General features: G+C 28.6%; 1 protein-coding gene across 2 annotated transcripts in view; it reads left to right on the top strand.

Annotated features, from left to right (window-relative positions):
* LOC129962923 (cobalamin binding intrinsic factor-like) overlaps positions 1 to 15282 on the top strand; it is a 53344-nt gene that overhangs the window by 11265 nt on the left and 26797 nt on the right. Inside the window, exons 1-3 of one of the 2 annotated variants that reach the window (XM_056076927.1) lie at positions 6609 to 6724; positions 10344 to 10489; positions 12556 to 12730. In XM_056076927.1, the coding sequence (XP_055932902.1) occupies positions 6670 to 6724; positions 10344 to 10489; positions 12556 to 12730 (376 nt within the window). In that variant the 5' untranslated portion in view covers positions 6609 to 6669. Of the gene's footprint in view, positions 1 to 6608; positions 6725 to 10343; positions 10490 to 12555; positions 12731 to 15282 lie in introns of those variants that run through there. The other variant, XM_056076933.1, reaches the window with a different exon arrangement.

Here is a 15282-nt window from a genome sequence, read left to right on the forward strand (position 1 = left end):
ACTGATCCTACTATTCTGCCTTTGACTCGCTTTGCGACTCTAAATCTCTCTAGCACTCTACAACTGACTGTCTTCAGTTTAAATAACCGGCCTTTTGTAATTCCCTGAGACGGGACGAGAAGGTTCTGAAACAATCAGGCATTTCTCTGTTCCTATTGGCTCTATAGCCAAAATTCTGGTATATTCCAGTATTATCTATTTTGTCCTCAACATCAAATTTGACGATATGTCACCAAATGTTCACAAAGTTTGTCGCCAAGTTTTGGGATTATTGATTCGGCATCCGATCAGCATGCAACAGAGCTGTAAAACGGTCTTTCCAGTGATTGAACTAATAGTGCTGAGAAGCAACTTTACAGATTTGTAACAATATTTATGAACATATATATTCAAACAAAACACATTTCGGTGGAAAATATCTACCTGAAATTAAGCACTGGTGTAACTTGGATATTGTGTTCCATGGTGTGTTATGATTTCTTTTTACGCAAGCTGTCACCTTATAACAAAAGATTTGATCTAACTTGAGTAATAATCACTAATATTTAACAAAAAAAATGATGTGGTCATCCCAGGTCTTGTATATGAGTGCGGCTGTAAAATTGTTTTTTTTATATAAATTTTTTAAAAAACTGTATTTCTTTAAGAATTATTTGAGGATTTCCTTAATATTTCGGTTAGTGCGTAATAATTTGATAAATAGATGTATTGTTGGTAATTAATCAGAACTTTACATTAAAAATTAGCACGTGTTAGAACTGTAGTTTAGATCATAAATACATGCTATACCCTGGATTACTTATTTCAGATCCATAGTTGTAGAGAGAGACCTATGACCGCAGATTTGAGATTACCGTAGTCATTTTCAAATTATAGTACCATGATTGAGAGAAAAATGGGAAAATGCTGACTCTGAAGCTATATAGTAAGCAACAGAATCTGCGTGTGCTGTTGGAGAAAAGAAAAAAATTCTTGAGTCATGTGACGTTAATGCTAAATTTATAGCATTAATTTGGCCTTTCATACCTTTTAAGAAGTCTCTAAGAATAGAAGCTTAAATTACAAAAATGGTGAAAATGAGTTATAAATTGACAAAGAAAGGAATTTGGCTTTTATTGTTGTGATAATTAATAAAATTTAACTTGGAAAATAGAAAAAAAAAAACCCTGTTAGATTATTGTGTAAAAGTATTCCTTTAAGAAAAGGCAATTGAAATAAATTTCATAAAAAACACTCTTATAAGTAGTGGAAAAATATTAAATTTTCATCATCCGAATTTATTTTATTACGTTATGGATGCATTTTATTTTCGATAAATACCTTCTCACAAAAGAATATGTCTCTTCTATTGAGCAAGATGTATTACATCTGCTAACGGAATAATATGAAAGTGAAACAAAAATACGAACTGGAAAAAGTGAAGAAAAACAAATCAGATAATGAAGTTGGGATTATGAAGAAAGGAGAAAAAAGAAAGTACCAGGTGGTTTTTTTTTTGTTAAATTAGAATAGTTTATTCTCTTTTTTTAATGATTCCAATATAGAAAAAATTGGTTTTTACCTTCTAATGCTCCAATTTGCTTTGAGCAGTCATTGAATTTCGATCTTTAAAGTGCTATTCTGTGTACAGTACCATCTTGTATCTCTTTTACTTTGTGTTTCATTGTTTATTATTTTATTATTTGTTTTTCCTTTTCTTGTCCAATGAAATCGAAGTATGAAATTAAAAAAGATTAAAAAACAAACAAATGGAAGAACAAATTTAAATTAATTTCAAGAATTATGCACCTTTGAAGTTCTAAAAGATTGACCATCACTTCTGACTTATTAAGTTTTTGCAATTTATAATTTTAATCTATAATTTTCCTAGTAATAAATTCACTTTTTATAATTTATAATTCGTACAAACATAGGTTTTTTTTTCTTTTTATGTACAATTTTTCTAATTTCAATTCAAAATTATTGAAAATATGAATTTGCCTTACAATCGGTTAGACTTATTTTAACACGGCGCTAAATAGGGAATATAACGCATTTTAAAATTCATTTTAAACTCAATCTTTCCATTTATGTTGCTACTTCCATTTTTTATATGAGCTGACTATTTATAATAAATATTGATGACTATTAAATATTGACTAAGACGTGATTTCTTCATGGGACTTGTCATGATGATTTATTTCAGAGATTAAAATGTAAAGATTATTGAATTTAAACCGTGGGTGCATGAATTTTATGTGACCATCCACAGGATCTAAGAAACCAACTACCACTGAATCCAGGATCTGAATTCAATCTAATTATCTGAATTTAAAAATAGAATCACTTTAAAAATATTAATTTATATTTATTTGTAGCTTAGCATGCCAAACACAATATATCTACACACTACGAATTAAGCTAGACAAGAATTAAGTTCGACAAGATGAACATCAAATACTTTTTACATATTGCGATAATTTTCAAAGACTTCTTGGTTATTCTAAATAAGATAATTTCATATAAAATTGATTGCATTTTAAGACAAAAAAAACCGGTAAAGATAAAATTTATAAATGAAAATATTTGCATATTTCTTTTTCTAAATTTGAACTAGACAATATAATTAAGAACTTTTTAAGAAGTTAAATTTCGCTTCAACTTTTTTTTTGTTGGACTTCCTTTTCAGTGGGCAACAGTTCAGCATTGATTGGAAACGGAGGGCAACAATAAAGTGTCTAATGAAAGAGCTGAACTCTTTCACTATAAATTACGAGTTGTCTGATACGAGTCTCATGAATATCTCATACGTAAACTGCTCTGCTAATTCTAGAAAATATGGAAATAATGAGAAACTTGTTAAAAATTAGTCAAAAACGTTTTTCAATTATAATTACAAAAACACATATCTTCAATTAAAAAGTCTAAAGTCTCAATATGATAACAAAAATAGATTTAATTACTATTTATAATAGATTAGAGATTTAATATATATATATTATAGATTTTTAGATAATATTAGATAGATTATAGATTTAATAACTAATTAAAATAGATTAAAAAACCAATTTAATTTTTTTAGTGTCCTTACATAGAAAATATGCTCAAAATACAAGAATTTTACCTAAGAAAGGAACAGATATATAAATTTTAAAAATTGCCAAATGTAACAAAGTGATGAAATCGACCGTTTGACTGTGTACTTCGCTATTGATGCGTGGGGTGACGTGGTTTTAAATGCATATTATTAAAAAACTGTAATGTTGCTTTCTGACGAAATTAATCTTACAGTAAGGAAGAGGGTTTTACAGATATTCTTATGGTTAGGACAGATGTTAGATTGACAGATTTTATGATGTAATGTTTGGGGACTTAACGAGAAAAAACAGTAGTTTCACGAAAATATAGGATAAATGCGATTTTTAGATAAGGATTCTAGATTCGTCGATTATTAGATAAATGTACAGGGTGGTCAATTTATATAATAATCGGTGGTTTCGAAGACGGTCCGACGAGCAAATTCTCTGTTTGCAATATTAATCATGGAATGATGATTGATGATGATATGGCCGATTTTTTCAACTGCTTTCTTTGATCACGCTTTGGCTGTAATTTGTGGCCTTGATGGAATAATAAAGGATATATATATATATATATATATATATATATATATATATATATATATATATATATATATATATATATATATATATATATATATATATATATATATATATATATATATATATATATATATATATATATATATATATATATATATATATATTGTTACGGAATTTCCGGGGTTCGTTTGGATAGTAGATGTTATATGGTGTGAAGAACGCTCAATCACCAGGCGGCAGTAGAAAATAAAACAAAGACGTTTATTTACACGAAGACACACAGGACAGTACAAAGACGACAACTATATACAGCACAGAAGACGATTATCTTCAGCCGAGACGTGCAGCACAACAACAGCATATAACAAGACAAACAGATAGTAGCGCACAGCTTAGTTCAGCACTAGCTTCACTCCGTCGCTGCTCCGTTTATTTCTGGAAGGCCAGTTTTTTACCGTCGATTCCGACTACTCTTCGACTCCACTGGTCCACGACTACTCTTCTCTGTCTCTTCCAACTCACCGCTGGCTCACCACTCGATTCACTGTCCGGTCCACGATTCAATTCACCGTCGATCCCCTGCGGCACCTTTTATAAGTCTAAAGGAGGTGGGGCTAGAAGCCTCTCAACCAATCAGGGACGTTGGAGGCGTATCTCCGTTCCTACTGGACGGCTCGGGAAAATTCTCGATGTTTCGGGTATAATCCATTTTGGCGCCAAAGTCGCCAAATTAGTCGCCAAGTCGCCATGTTTGTCGCCAAGCTCTGGAACCCTCCGACGCGACCCCGGACTCCGTCCAGTACAGATGACTGTAAAACATTCTTTCCGATGGTGGAACCAACTATGCTGGGAAGCAGCATTACAAATTCGTAACAATATGTATATATATATATATATATATATATATATATATATATATATATATATATATATATATATATATATATATATATATATATATATAGAGAGAGAGAGAGAGAGAGAGAGAGAGAGAGAGAGGGATCTGTAAAATCTTTTAAACACGGCATCTCGTATATCTCGTTTATTTATAGTAAAGTGGTTATGCTGAATTTATTGAGACAGGTTGTGACGCTCATAGCAATTGAATTGGGAAGATACAGAAATAACTCATAAAATAAAGGATATCGCGCAAAAAAATGAGAAAAATGTAGGCTTTGCAATAATAAAAGCAAATGAATAATTTCATAAAGTTAGTTATCTGTAAGTATTTGCAATTAAAATTATAAACTTATCAATTTGAAAAAGTGTTTGTCCTAAAATTAAAAAAAAAAAAGTGTGCCTTGTGCCTTCACTTCCCCTCCACATTCACTCTTCAGCTTATTTTTACCATTTTGCTTACTTTTTTCTGAGTTGTGATTTCATTGGAAAATTGTTTAACTTTGAAAAACTGTATGATGTTATCGGAGAATACATTTTTTTTTTTAATTAACGACGGAACCCTTTTCAAGTCATCAAAAATTCACAATTCAAGGAATTGAAGATTCAAAGAGACTGAAAGATTTATAACATAAATAAACTGTAATGGTAAATAGCTTATAATTTGAACTGTAATAAATAACTGCTTAATATAGAAAATTGGGAAAATAAAGCGTAGGTTTTGTTTGAAAAGAGGACATTTAATACGTGGCCAATATTTTTCGATGATTATATTTCCTTGTCATATCAACTTCCAAACATATAAAGGCGTAAAGGCTTTTCTGCTGCACGTCATGGCAGATGTGTTAGTTGGTGCTGACGGTAGTGCAGTCAGTTTTGATATTTAGACATATTCATATTTATTCGTTATTAGATATATTCGTATTTATTTGTATTAGACATATTCATATTTATTCGTTATTAGATATATTCATATTTATTCGTTATTAGATATATTCATATTTATTTGTATTAGACATATTCGTATTTATTCGTTATTAGACATATTCGTATTTATTCGTTATTAGACATATTCGTATTTATTTATATTAGATATATTCGTATTTATTTGTATTAGACATATTCGTATACTTCGACCATTCAAGATAAAGTTCATAAAATAGGATCAATCAAAGATATTCTAAAAATGCCACACCAAATGGAATACATTATAGAAAATTATTACTAATTTCGAGTCTTTCATACGAAGAATGAAAGAGATCGTTCTGATGATACAATTAAATGATAAGAATATCAAAAAAATGAACGGAAATAAACGAAATTATGTACTATATCTTTAATATTTTCAATCAGGTTTTATGGAAACCTTATAGTAAAGCAATGCTTTATCCGTACATACCATATCTTATAAATAATATTGAACTAGTTAGTTAATAAATTGTAGAGAAACTTTCACTAATTTTCTTTTATGTTTAATGCTTCTCGTGAGCTAAATTTGAAGAAAATCCTTTGAGTATTTTGAGTTTTTTATGCAAAGATTATTTAGGAATTTCAATTTTATTTATATAGATATAGCATTATTCGACAAATATTCAAGTGTGATTTCATTATTGTCTCCAAATAGTTTCAACGAAGGAGTTTCTAATGAAATTAGGTTTCTTTATTTCAACGAAAGAGGAAAATTGCTGCTACTCTAAAATAATCTATAAAGACAAAAAGTAATTAAAGATACGAAGAAAGACGCTTTGTTTGGTATTTTTATTGTATACTGTTTGATGATTAGAGTCATATCAAATCGATTGCACCTGAGACGAATCAAAGTATCCACTAGACAGAAATTCGCATAAGAAAAGTAAAAAGTGAAACTGAAATGGGTTTTCAGATTAAGACATGCTCAAATATTAAGTGCCAGAGATAAGAAGCGAGGATTAGAATCTCAGGTAATTTCCCATATTTGGTAGCTTTGATATGAAAAGCACATATTTCAAGAATTGTGACGAAGAAAATTTGAGTACCTCTTGCTTTGAAATATTAACTTAAATATCTGACGCCATCTCAAGTGAGTTTATCACTAGCGATAAAGGTCAAGAAATAAATTTTGTTTCATTTAGTGATCAATAAAAATTCACTCATTTTTAGGTACGAGTTATTTGCTGTTTACTGTTTTCCAATGGAAGGATTTAAGTTTGTAGTGTTTGCATTTGTCTTATGCGGATTCCAGTTTTGTAAGTAAATTGTAGCTACATAAATTTTATTAAATCATTATAAAGCACATAATGAAATTCATTTATTTACTTCGTAATACATTTTATAACGAATATCTGATGATATATTTATAATAATTAAGAGTATAATTTATACTATTTTGTTTTAATTCATATCAGATTTTCTTTTATAAAGTATGATTTAACATATTTTTTTTATGCAATGCATATAAGCTCACTAGGTTAATACAAATATAAATGCATTAAATATATTCAAATTATTCTTTTCTATTGACTTTAATCAATGCAGATTCTTGTTTTTTTCAATTTTGATTTTCTTAGATAAATGCTTCTTAATAATTATCCGAAGAAAACTATTTTTTATTTAAAAATGATGGATTCAGTAATGGCAGATTTTATATTTGAATTATACACTGTTTAAAAATATTTCATTACATTTTTTTACTATTACTACGTATTTCTTTAACTTGTCAATTAATTACTGCCTGGGTTCTAGTGGATGCTAAAATATAATATGTACAAGGCGTTGACAATATGCACTAAAGAAATGTGCATCTTTATACCTGATATAAATGTTCAATATGTGTATTAGAAGCCTATTCCAAAATTCATTAACTTAGTTGAGTTTTTGTGGTATCATGTTAAAATATACTAATATATAACATATTATAGAAGATACAATTTTAAAAATTATTTCCTTGATTGTAGGAGGTGAAAAACATAATATATGTTAAAGCGTATAATTTAGTAAGATAAATGTATATTTTTATATCTAATATAAATGTTCAATTTCTCTATTAGAAGCCCATTCAAAATTTCATTCACTGAGTGGGTTGTGTGTTTGCGCTATATTGTGAAAATATAGAAAGATATATTATAGAATATATAGTTCCCAAACTTATTTCATTGAGTCTAAAAGTCTAAATTTAAAATTTTGACTTTAAGAATATCCATTTTATGTAGAAATTACAAACGATAAAATAATTTTAGAAAAAATAAATAAAAACCATATGAATAATCATCATATTACAGGAATAATAATTACATAATTTTTATTATTTGTGGTTATTTCAACAACAATTATTTAGATGTCATATTATTGGGGCAAATGCAAATGAATATTATTTTCCAATAAATATTACATAATATCCTCACGCATTGACTTAAATATTCATTAAATGCTTGTGTGTTGGTTCTTTTTCACCAACATGTGTTATTGTGTGTTCTTAAACAACATGGGAATTTTAATCTCTACATTATATCTTATAATCCTGAAATATCTCAGATAAAATAATTAACATTTATTCATTAAAAAACAGAAGCATAAAGTGTATATATATATATATATATATATATATATATATATATATATATATATATATAATTAATAGACAAAATTGTTCTTCGTAACACATCCATATTTATAAATGACTAAACTGGCCCACCTCAAAATTTTTTTCAGCTTCATTGAATTGATGATGATGTCGTGTCCGCGTTATCACGGAAAGGGGATACAGCGGCTTCTGAGAGTAAAAACCCTCGAGTACCGGATTGCAGAAGTCTGACTTCCAGCTAATATCAAGACGCACGCACTTGCACAACCTTTTTTTTACATGGGCGCTCTTTCACACACTTCAGAAATAGAATACAAGGGAAGAACAGCCACACCAGAAACAGGGTTCGAACCCAGAATGCCCAGATCACGAGGAAGACGCGTTACCCCTAGGCCAGTTTGCCGGTAGCTGTATTGAATCATAATTTTTATTCAGCTTTATTGACTTATAATGATTATTGAGCTTTATTAAATTATAATGTTTATTCAGCTTCATTGAATTATAATGATTATTCAGCTTTATTGAATTATAATGTTTATTCAGCTTCATTGAAATATTATGTTTATTCAGCTTTATTGAATTATAATGATTATTCATCTTTATTAAATTATAATGTTTATTCAGCTTTATCGGATTATAATGATTATTGAGCTTTAATGAATTATAATGATAATTGAGCTTTATTAAATTATAATGATTATACTATTATTAAATGCTGACTTTAAAAGTCATTCAGAGAGTAAAGGCAATTTCGTTATCATGTAGAAATATCTACAGTATGTAATCTTTTGTGACAGGATAGAAATATTTCATTATGGAAAAATCTCCAGAAAGCCCAAACTTTCATCGATTCTTTTTGACGAGGTGATGAGAACACCCACTATGCCGAAAGCTTCTCATCCTCATATGAGGTGCCCCCACCCCCGGTAGATTATGTTTGCATTATAAAACTGATTATTCTAAAAAAAATACATGGGGAATTGTTTCTTTATTTTTCTTGCAAGGAAATGTTTTTCCTGCAGCAAAGCAAATTTTAATTTCAAAGTCGCTATTTGAAAACTTGAGCATTTTCTTAAACATTTAAATAACTTATTAATTAATGTAAATTGATCTTGTGTAATTTTTTTTGCTTCACTATATGTATCAGGATTTTTTTATATTAGATTTAGATTTCTTTATTGCTTAATTCTTTTGCATCAGATTATGAATCAAGGGAGACCCAGGTAAATTAAGCCCATGTAATGCGAATGTAATTACTGAAATAATTTTTGAATACAAAATATTTACTTTTTAAAACAGTATTTTATTTTGACTAAGCAGGATTCGTGCTAACTGAATTCATCATATCACTGGAATAGCAAATAAATAAAGTTTTATTTTTTCCTTGAGTCTGATTCAATAAATGTTCAACACATGTGTGAGAGAAGATTTGAGTGATTCAAAAACTAGTTATTAGATTCTGATGAAGTATTTTATTCAATAACATTTTACATTAATTTAATTAAATAGGTACTCCTTTTTTATTGAGGAGAAATTTGTGAATATGCAATACGTTCATTTAAAACGGTTTTATAATTGTTTTAATGCTTCATGATGCAAGCAAAGTTGAAAATTCCTAGTTATTTATTAGTCGTGTTTCATTATTTGAAAACCGGATAAAAACTTAGCTTATTTCTTTGTTCAGCAAGAGGGAATACCTTTCCTTATTTATATCGAAATTATTGAACATCAACTTAGTAGTTATTATTATTTCTTAATTATCTCCAATACATTTGATTAACTTTTAAATTAGGAAATTTTTTCTGCACCTTATATTTTAGTAAAAAAAAAACCCTGTTATTGAATTTCAAAACGTCTTTGACTTTGGAATTTTATATTTTTGTTGCATATATACTTTTTCAATTCATTTTATTTTAAAACGCAAAAATATAAGCATTTTATAACTATTTCCAATATTTTATCAAACGTATTCATACCTTCACACAAATATTTTTTTATATATAGAGTCGTATAATTATCTGTTCATTCGTGTGTCAAGTGTTTACTTGTATTTAGCTGAAAAGTATTTCAAATTATTTATCAATAAAATCTGTGAAGCAGTTTATATCATCTCTCCGAATGATTCCTGATAAAATGATGATTTGTTAATCCAACTAAACCTCATTACCAATTATTTTGAATTAGATAAAACTTTTGTAAAACTATAAATTCAATAACTTACAGTTTTTGAAAAAAAAATTTCTTATTTCTGTCTATTACAAAAATTCTGTTCTTTATTAATATAGGTGCTGTTCAGAATTGCGAAATAGTACAAAATATTTCTGGAACGATTTCTTCAAATGGCCAATTTATGGGGGAGAAATGTTGGAAAATCATGTTTCCACTTGGTAATATTCTGGAGCTTAAGTTTAACAGTTTCACATGGAGTGGGGTAAGTGATTTCGAATTTGGTATTATTACTGTGCTGAAATCAAAAAACGTATTCACTATTACATAAAAAATTGAATGCTGTGATTTTTACGTTACAGGAAATTGATAAAAAAAAATTGCAAATAATGTGTTAAACCAGCGAGCGTGGTCTCACCAAAACTTTATCGCATACTATATATTAAAGGTTTTTATCTCAGAGAATACCTTGTATAGCAATGGCATTCTTTAGTTTCGAAATATTAACCTTTGGCATGAACATAGCATTTTTCTGTATTGTGCCATGTTTGGCGAATTATTTGGCGAGTAATCCCTTGCATGCGGTTAATAGTATCCAGAAATCGTATCCGTGTTTTAGACGTGTTTTACCGACTGATTGAAACAAAAATTTGACATAGAACTACAACTATAGCCATAAAATTTCAAACCAAGTTTGATATATTTAATTAACCGTGTCTTTAAGTTATCAAATTTATAACTCAAATCTGTTTAACTATTTCTGGAAGTACAGACCGACAGACGTTCAATCCCTTTTAGAATTTGGCTCGAAATTTGAAAAGGGCCTGGACCATAGATGCTAGTTCTGTGTATCGATTTTTATATTTTTATCTGCATAACTCTTTTTGTTTTGTAGTTATCGTGTTAAATTATATTCGAACTACCGGACAGACTGACTTTCTCTGAGTAGATTTTGTTCAAAATTTAATAGAAATATACAAATTTGGTGTAAAGATCATATACCAAATTTCATCCGTCGACATCAAAGCGTTTTTTAATTATCTTTATCACAGACAAACGGACATTTTCCAAAAATTATTTCTTCGAAACTCAGGGTGGTCTAAAAGGCGGAGATTCGTCAAAATCAAGTTCGAATTTTTTGACGATTACTATACTTTTTCCATGCTACATATACGAGAAAGTAAAAATGTAATAACTGATGATAATTTCAGTGCAGAAAAATGACGCATTCTATCTAATATGAGAAATTGATGCGTTCAATTGTACTTAATTGGGTAAAAAAGTTAAAAAAAATAATGTTAAAATGTAAAAAAAAAAAAGAAAAAAAATACAAAACTGTAAATTTTATTAATTGAAAATAATGACATCAGAAAGTTTTCTTGCTTTTGTAACGCAACTTATCATTTCATATACAGTTTTTTTTACCTATTTTTTATGTTAAAATTTATTTCTAAGATAGGGGAGAAATAGAAAATTCCTCCTAGGCTAATTACAAATATAATTTTCCATTGATTTATAAAGGAAGAAACTCGATTTTCTCATTTAAGAAATATGTTGTTTTTCTCATTTCTCATGTTTCATTTTAAGAGACATTTTCGTGATAATTTTGAATTGTAATAATTTAACATAAAAGGTTAAATTAAAGAAATAATGTTATGAATTGTAGTTAGCTGTCTTGTTGAAAAAAGTGATTTTTATTTTACTGCAGAGAACAATAGTGATTCAAAAAGTGTTTTCTAAAAATTTCCACTAGCAAACGATTTGGAGCTTTAAATTGCTGCAGTTTTCTTTTTGATTATAATTTTTATTCTGTTACTTTATACTTTGAATGGAAATGTACTTCTTATTAAACATTTTTTTGAATGATAAAACATTTTTAATTTGTCTATTTTATAGAGTAATATATTTTTTATTTAAATTAAATTCATAATTCCAAAAACTATGCTTTATAGTTCTAAAGAATTTGTGACATTGAGATAAAATATATTTAATTTTTAGCATCAATGTTGGCTGAATCGCATATCAAATTTATAATAAAAATTTAGTAATTTTAAATATAAATAATTATAATAATAAATACATATACATAAATAGTATAATTATATATAAATAATAATATTTTATATAAATAACTATATATAATATATATATTATAATTTTATACATAAGAATTAATAATAAATATTATTTATAGATAATAATAATAATTATTATTGCAATTTGTTATTTATAATCATTTCGATCTGTACAAACAGAGTTTGTAGATCTCTGAATTTTACAAGTTCGCCTGATATGTATATAACATAAAAATAACATACTTTATGTTTTCAGCGTAATTGTTATGAAGACTACGTGGTATTCGAAATTATGGGATCCTCTAGCTCATACAGATTTTGTAAAACAGATCACGACAAAGAACCCTTCAGAGCTTTTGGAAATGTTACCATGAAACATGGCCGTTTCAATGGGTGGTATTATTCCAGTTTTCAACTAGAATACAAAGTCAGTAAGTAGTATTTTTTAAAATAGTTTTTGTAGAATTTATTTCAGGAGATTTAAATAGAAATACATTTAAAACAATTATGAAACTTCAATTCTCCAAATAAAATAATTCAAATGACATTAGGCATGTATCAAAATTGACTTTTATGTATGAAACAAACCAGAAGAAATGAGTACTCTCTATGGAAAAGATATGAAAATTTTGCAGAAATATGGCATGCCCTTACTGTGCATTATTTTGTAAATATTTTTTAAATATTTTCTTCCTGAAAGTTTTAAAATCAAAGATCGAGGAAATATTTTATAAGAACTAAATCTATATTTATATTTCAAGAATGTCAATAATTAAAATTACTTTCAGATCTTTCATATAAATCGATGAAAGTTGAAACCTAGTTCAGAGTGCGCCTTCACTTTGCAAAGAAAGCCAATAATGACAAATCGCCAATGACAAAAATTAAGATGCCTAACATTAATTATATTACATTATTGTTTATTTGCATAGCCAATTTGATTTGTGACTCGGTATTCGGCATTTTTGTCTAACAGAAAGGACAATACAAACTAGATTTCAACCTCGATGAGGAACCAAAAAAATCACACTTTTAGCATATTTATTAACATATCATATCTAGGTAATAAATTTAATGTCTTTAGGCTATATTTATTTCCGTGCATGGAAAGGTGCCATTAGGCTAGGGTCTCAGCATATTTCAACTGTATAACTGATTATATATTACTATGTTCCTATGTTCCCTATATATTACTTAATGCTCTCAAAAATACATGAATCAATAATCGAAATGAAGTTTACTGCCATGAGTTGCTGAAAACGTTGTTATCTAGAGAAATAGATTCAAAGCAAAAATTTCCTGATTTTATCTCTGCAAATCGGATATAATTCCGCTACTTAAATTAAAAAAAACATTTTTAATTTTTGATTAAACCAATCGTTTATAATAATTTATAATTCTACTTGTTGCTATAACATTGCTATATTTATTTCGTTTCAATTTATTATTGAATTATAACATTTTTTGGGTTGATAGATTTCAAATTTCTAAAAGTAACACTTACAAAGTATTCGCTAAGACAGAAAAATTAAATTTTAACTTTAATTTTTTCTTTAAAAAATTCAATTAAAAATTGCTATAATCTTATTAATATTGTTATGAAATTTCCGAGTTCGTTTGGATAGTGGAAGTTATATGGTGTGGAGAACGCTCAATCAGCAGGCGGCAGTAGAAAAAAAAACAACGACGTTTATTTACACAAAGACACACAGGACAGCACAAAGACGGCAACTATATACAGCTTAGGGAAGACAATTATTTTCAGCCGCGAGACGTGCACACACAACAAGACTCTACTGCAGACAGTAGCGCACAGCTTAGTTCAGCACTAGCTTGACTCCGTCGCTGCTCTGCTAATCTCTGGAAGACTCGCTCTTTACCTTCGATTCCGACTACTCTACAGCCGCAGACTGCCTCCTTTTATAGATTTCAGGAGGCGGGGCTAGAAGTCTCTCAACCAATCAGGAACGTTCGAGGCGTATCTCGGTTCCTAATGGACGGATCGGGAAAATTCTTGATGTTTCGGGTATAATCTATTTTGGCACTAAAGTCGCCAAATTCTTTGCCAAATCGCCAAATGGTCGTCAAGTTTCTCGCCAAGCTCTGGGACCTCCGACACGACACCCCGACTCCGTCCGATACAGATGACTGTAAAACGTTCTTTCTGATGATGGAACCAATTATGCTGGGAAGCAGCATTACAGATTTGTAACATTATCTACTATCGATTTCGTCATAATTTTTTTAGAATTAAATTACTCAATTTTTTTTTCTCAAAATGCTTAAAAAAACGAGAAAAAAATTATTTAATGAAAAATGAAATACAGGGCATCACCTAACAGATCATAAAATGATGTAAAAGCAAATAGTGTAAAAGAAAAAAAAATGAATAAAGCTTTTAAAGATAATCGTTTATCAAAAATAGAAGTCTTTGTTGATATAAAAGATGATGATTGATGCGCATATGGCCGGAGAATTGCTACTTGGATCATGGTGTGACATGAAAATCTATGGTGAAAAAGTACTTATATCATTCGATTTTTGTCAAATAATTTCAAGCATCCTTTAGTATTGTAACGCCTCGCCTCTCGAGTTGTTTCAACTTTTCATTTATTATAAAAAACAAAATGCTCAATAGATTCAAAGTACTGTCTTGTAGTGATTCCCTTCTAATATGTATTAATACCAGTCAAGAAGCGATATATACTTTAGATACCAAAAGAGCTCAAAAACCAAATGAATAGCATGAAAGTTAAAACAAGATCTTAAAGATCACGGTCAAGTCGCTCAAAAATCAACTGATGTTGATTGTTTTCTTTGATTGTCATGGAGTTGTATTTTACGAATTCCTACCAACTGGACAAGAAATCAATAGAGATTGTTATTTGAATATCCATCATTTGCCTGTTGGAATTAATTGAAAACGGACTGAAATGATACTTGGTGAGAAAAATCATGGGTAATGCATTACGATAATTCACGA

This window comes from Argiope bruennichi, chromosome 1 (assembly GCF_947563725.1).
Source record: "Argiope bruennichi chromosome 1, qqArgBrue1.1, whole genome shotgun sequence".
Taxonomy (NCBI): Eukaryota; Metazoa; Arthropoda; class Arachnida; order Araneae; family Araneidae; genus Argiope; species Argiope bruennichi.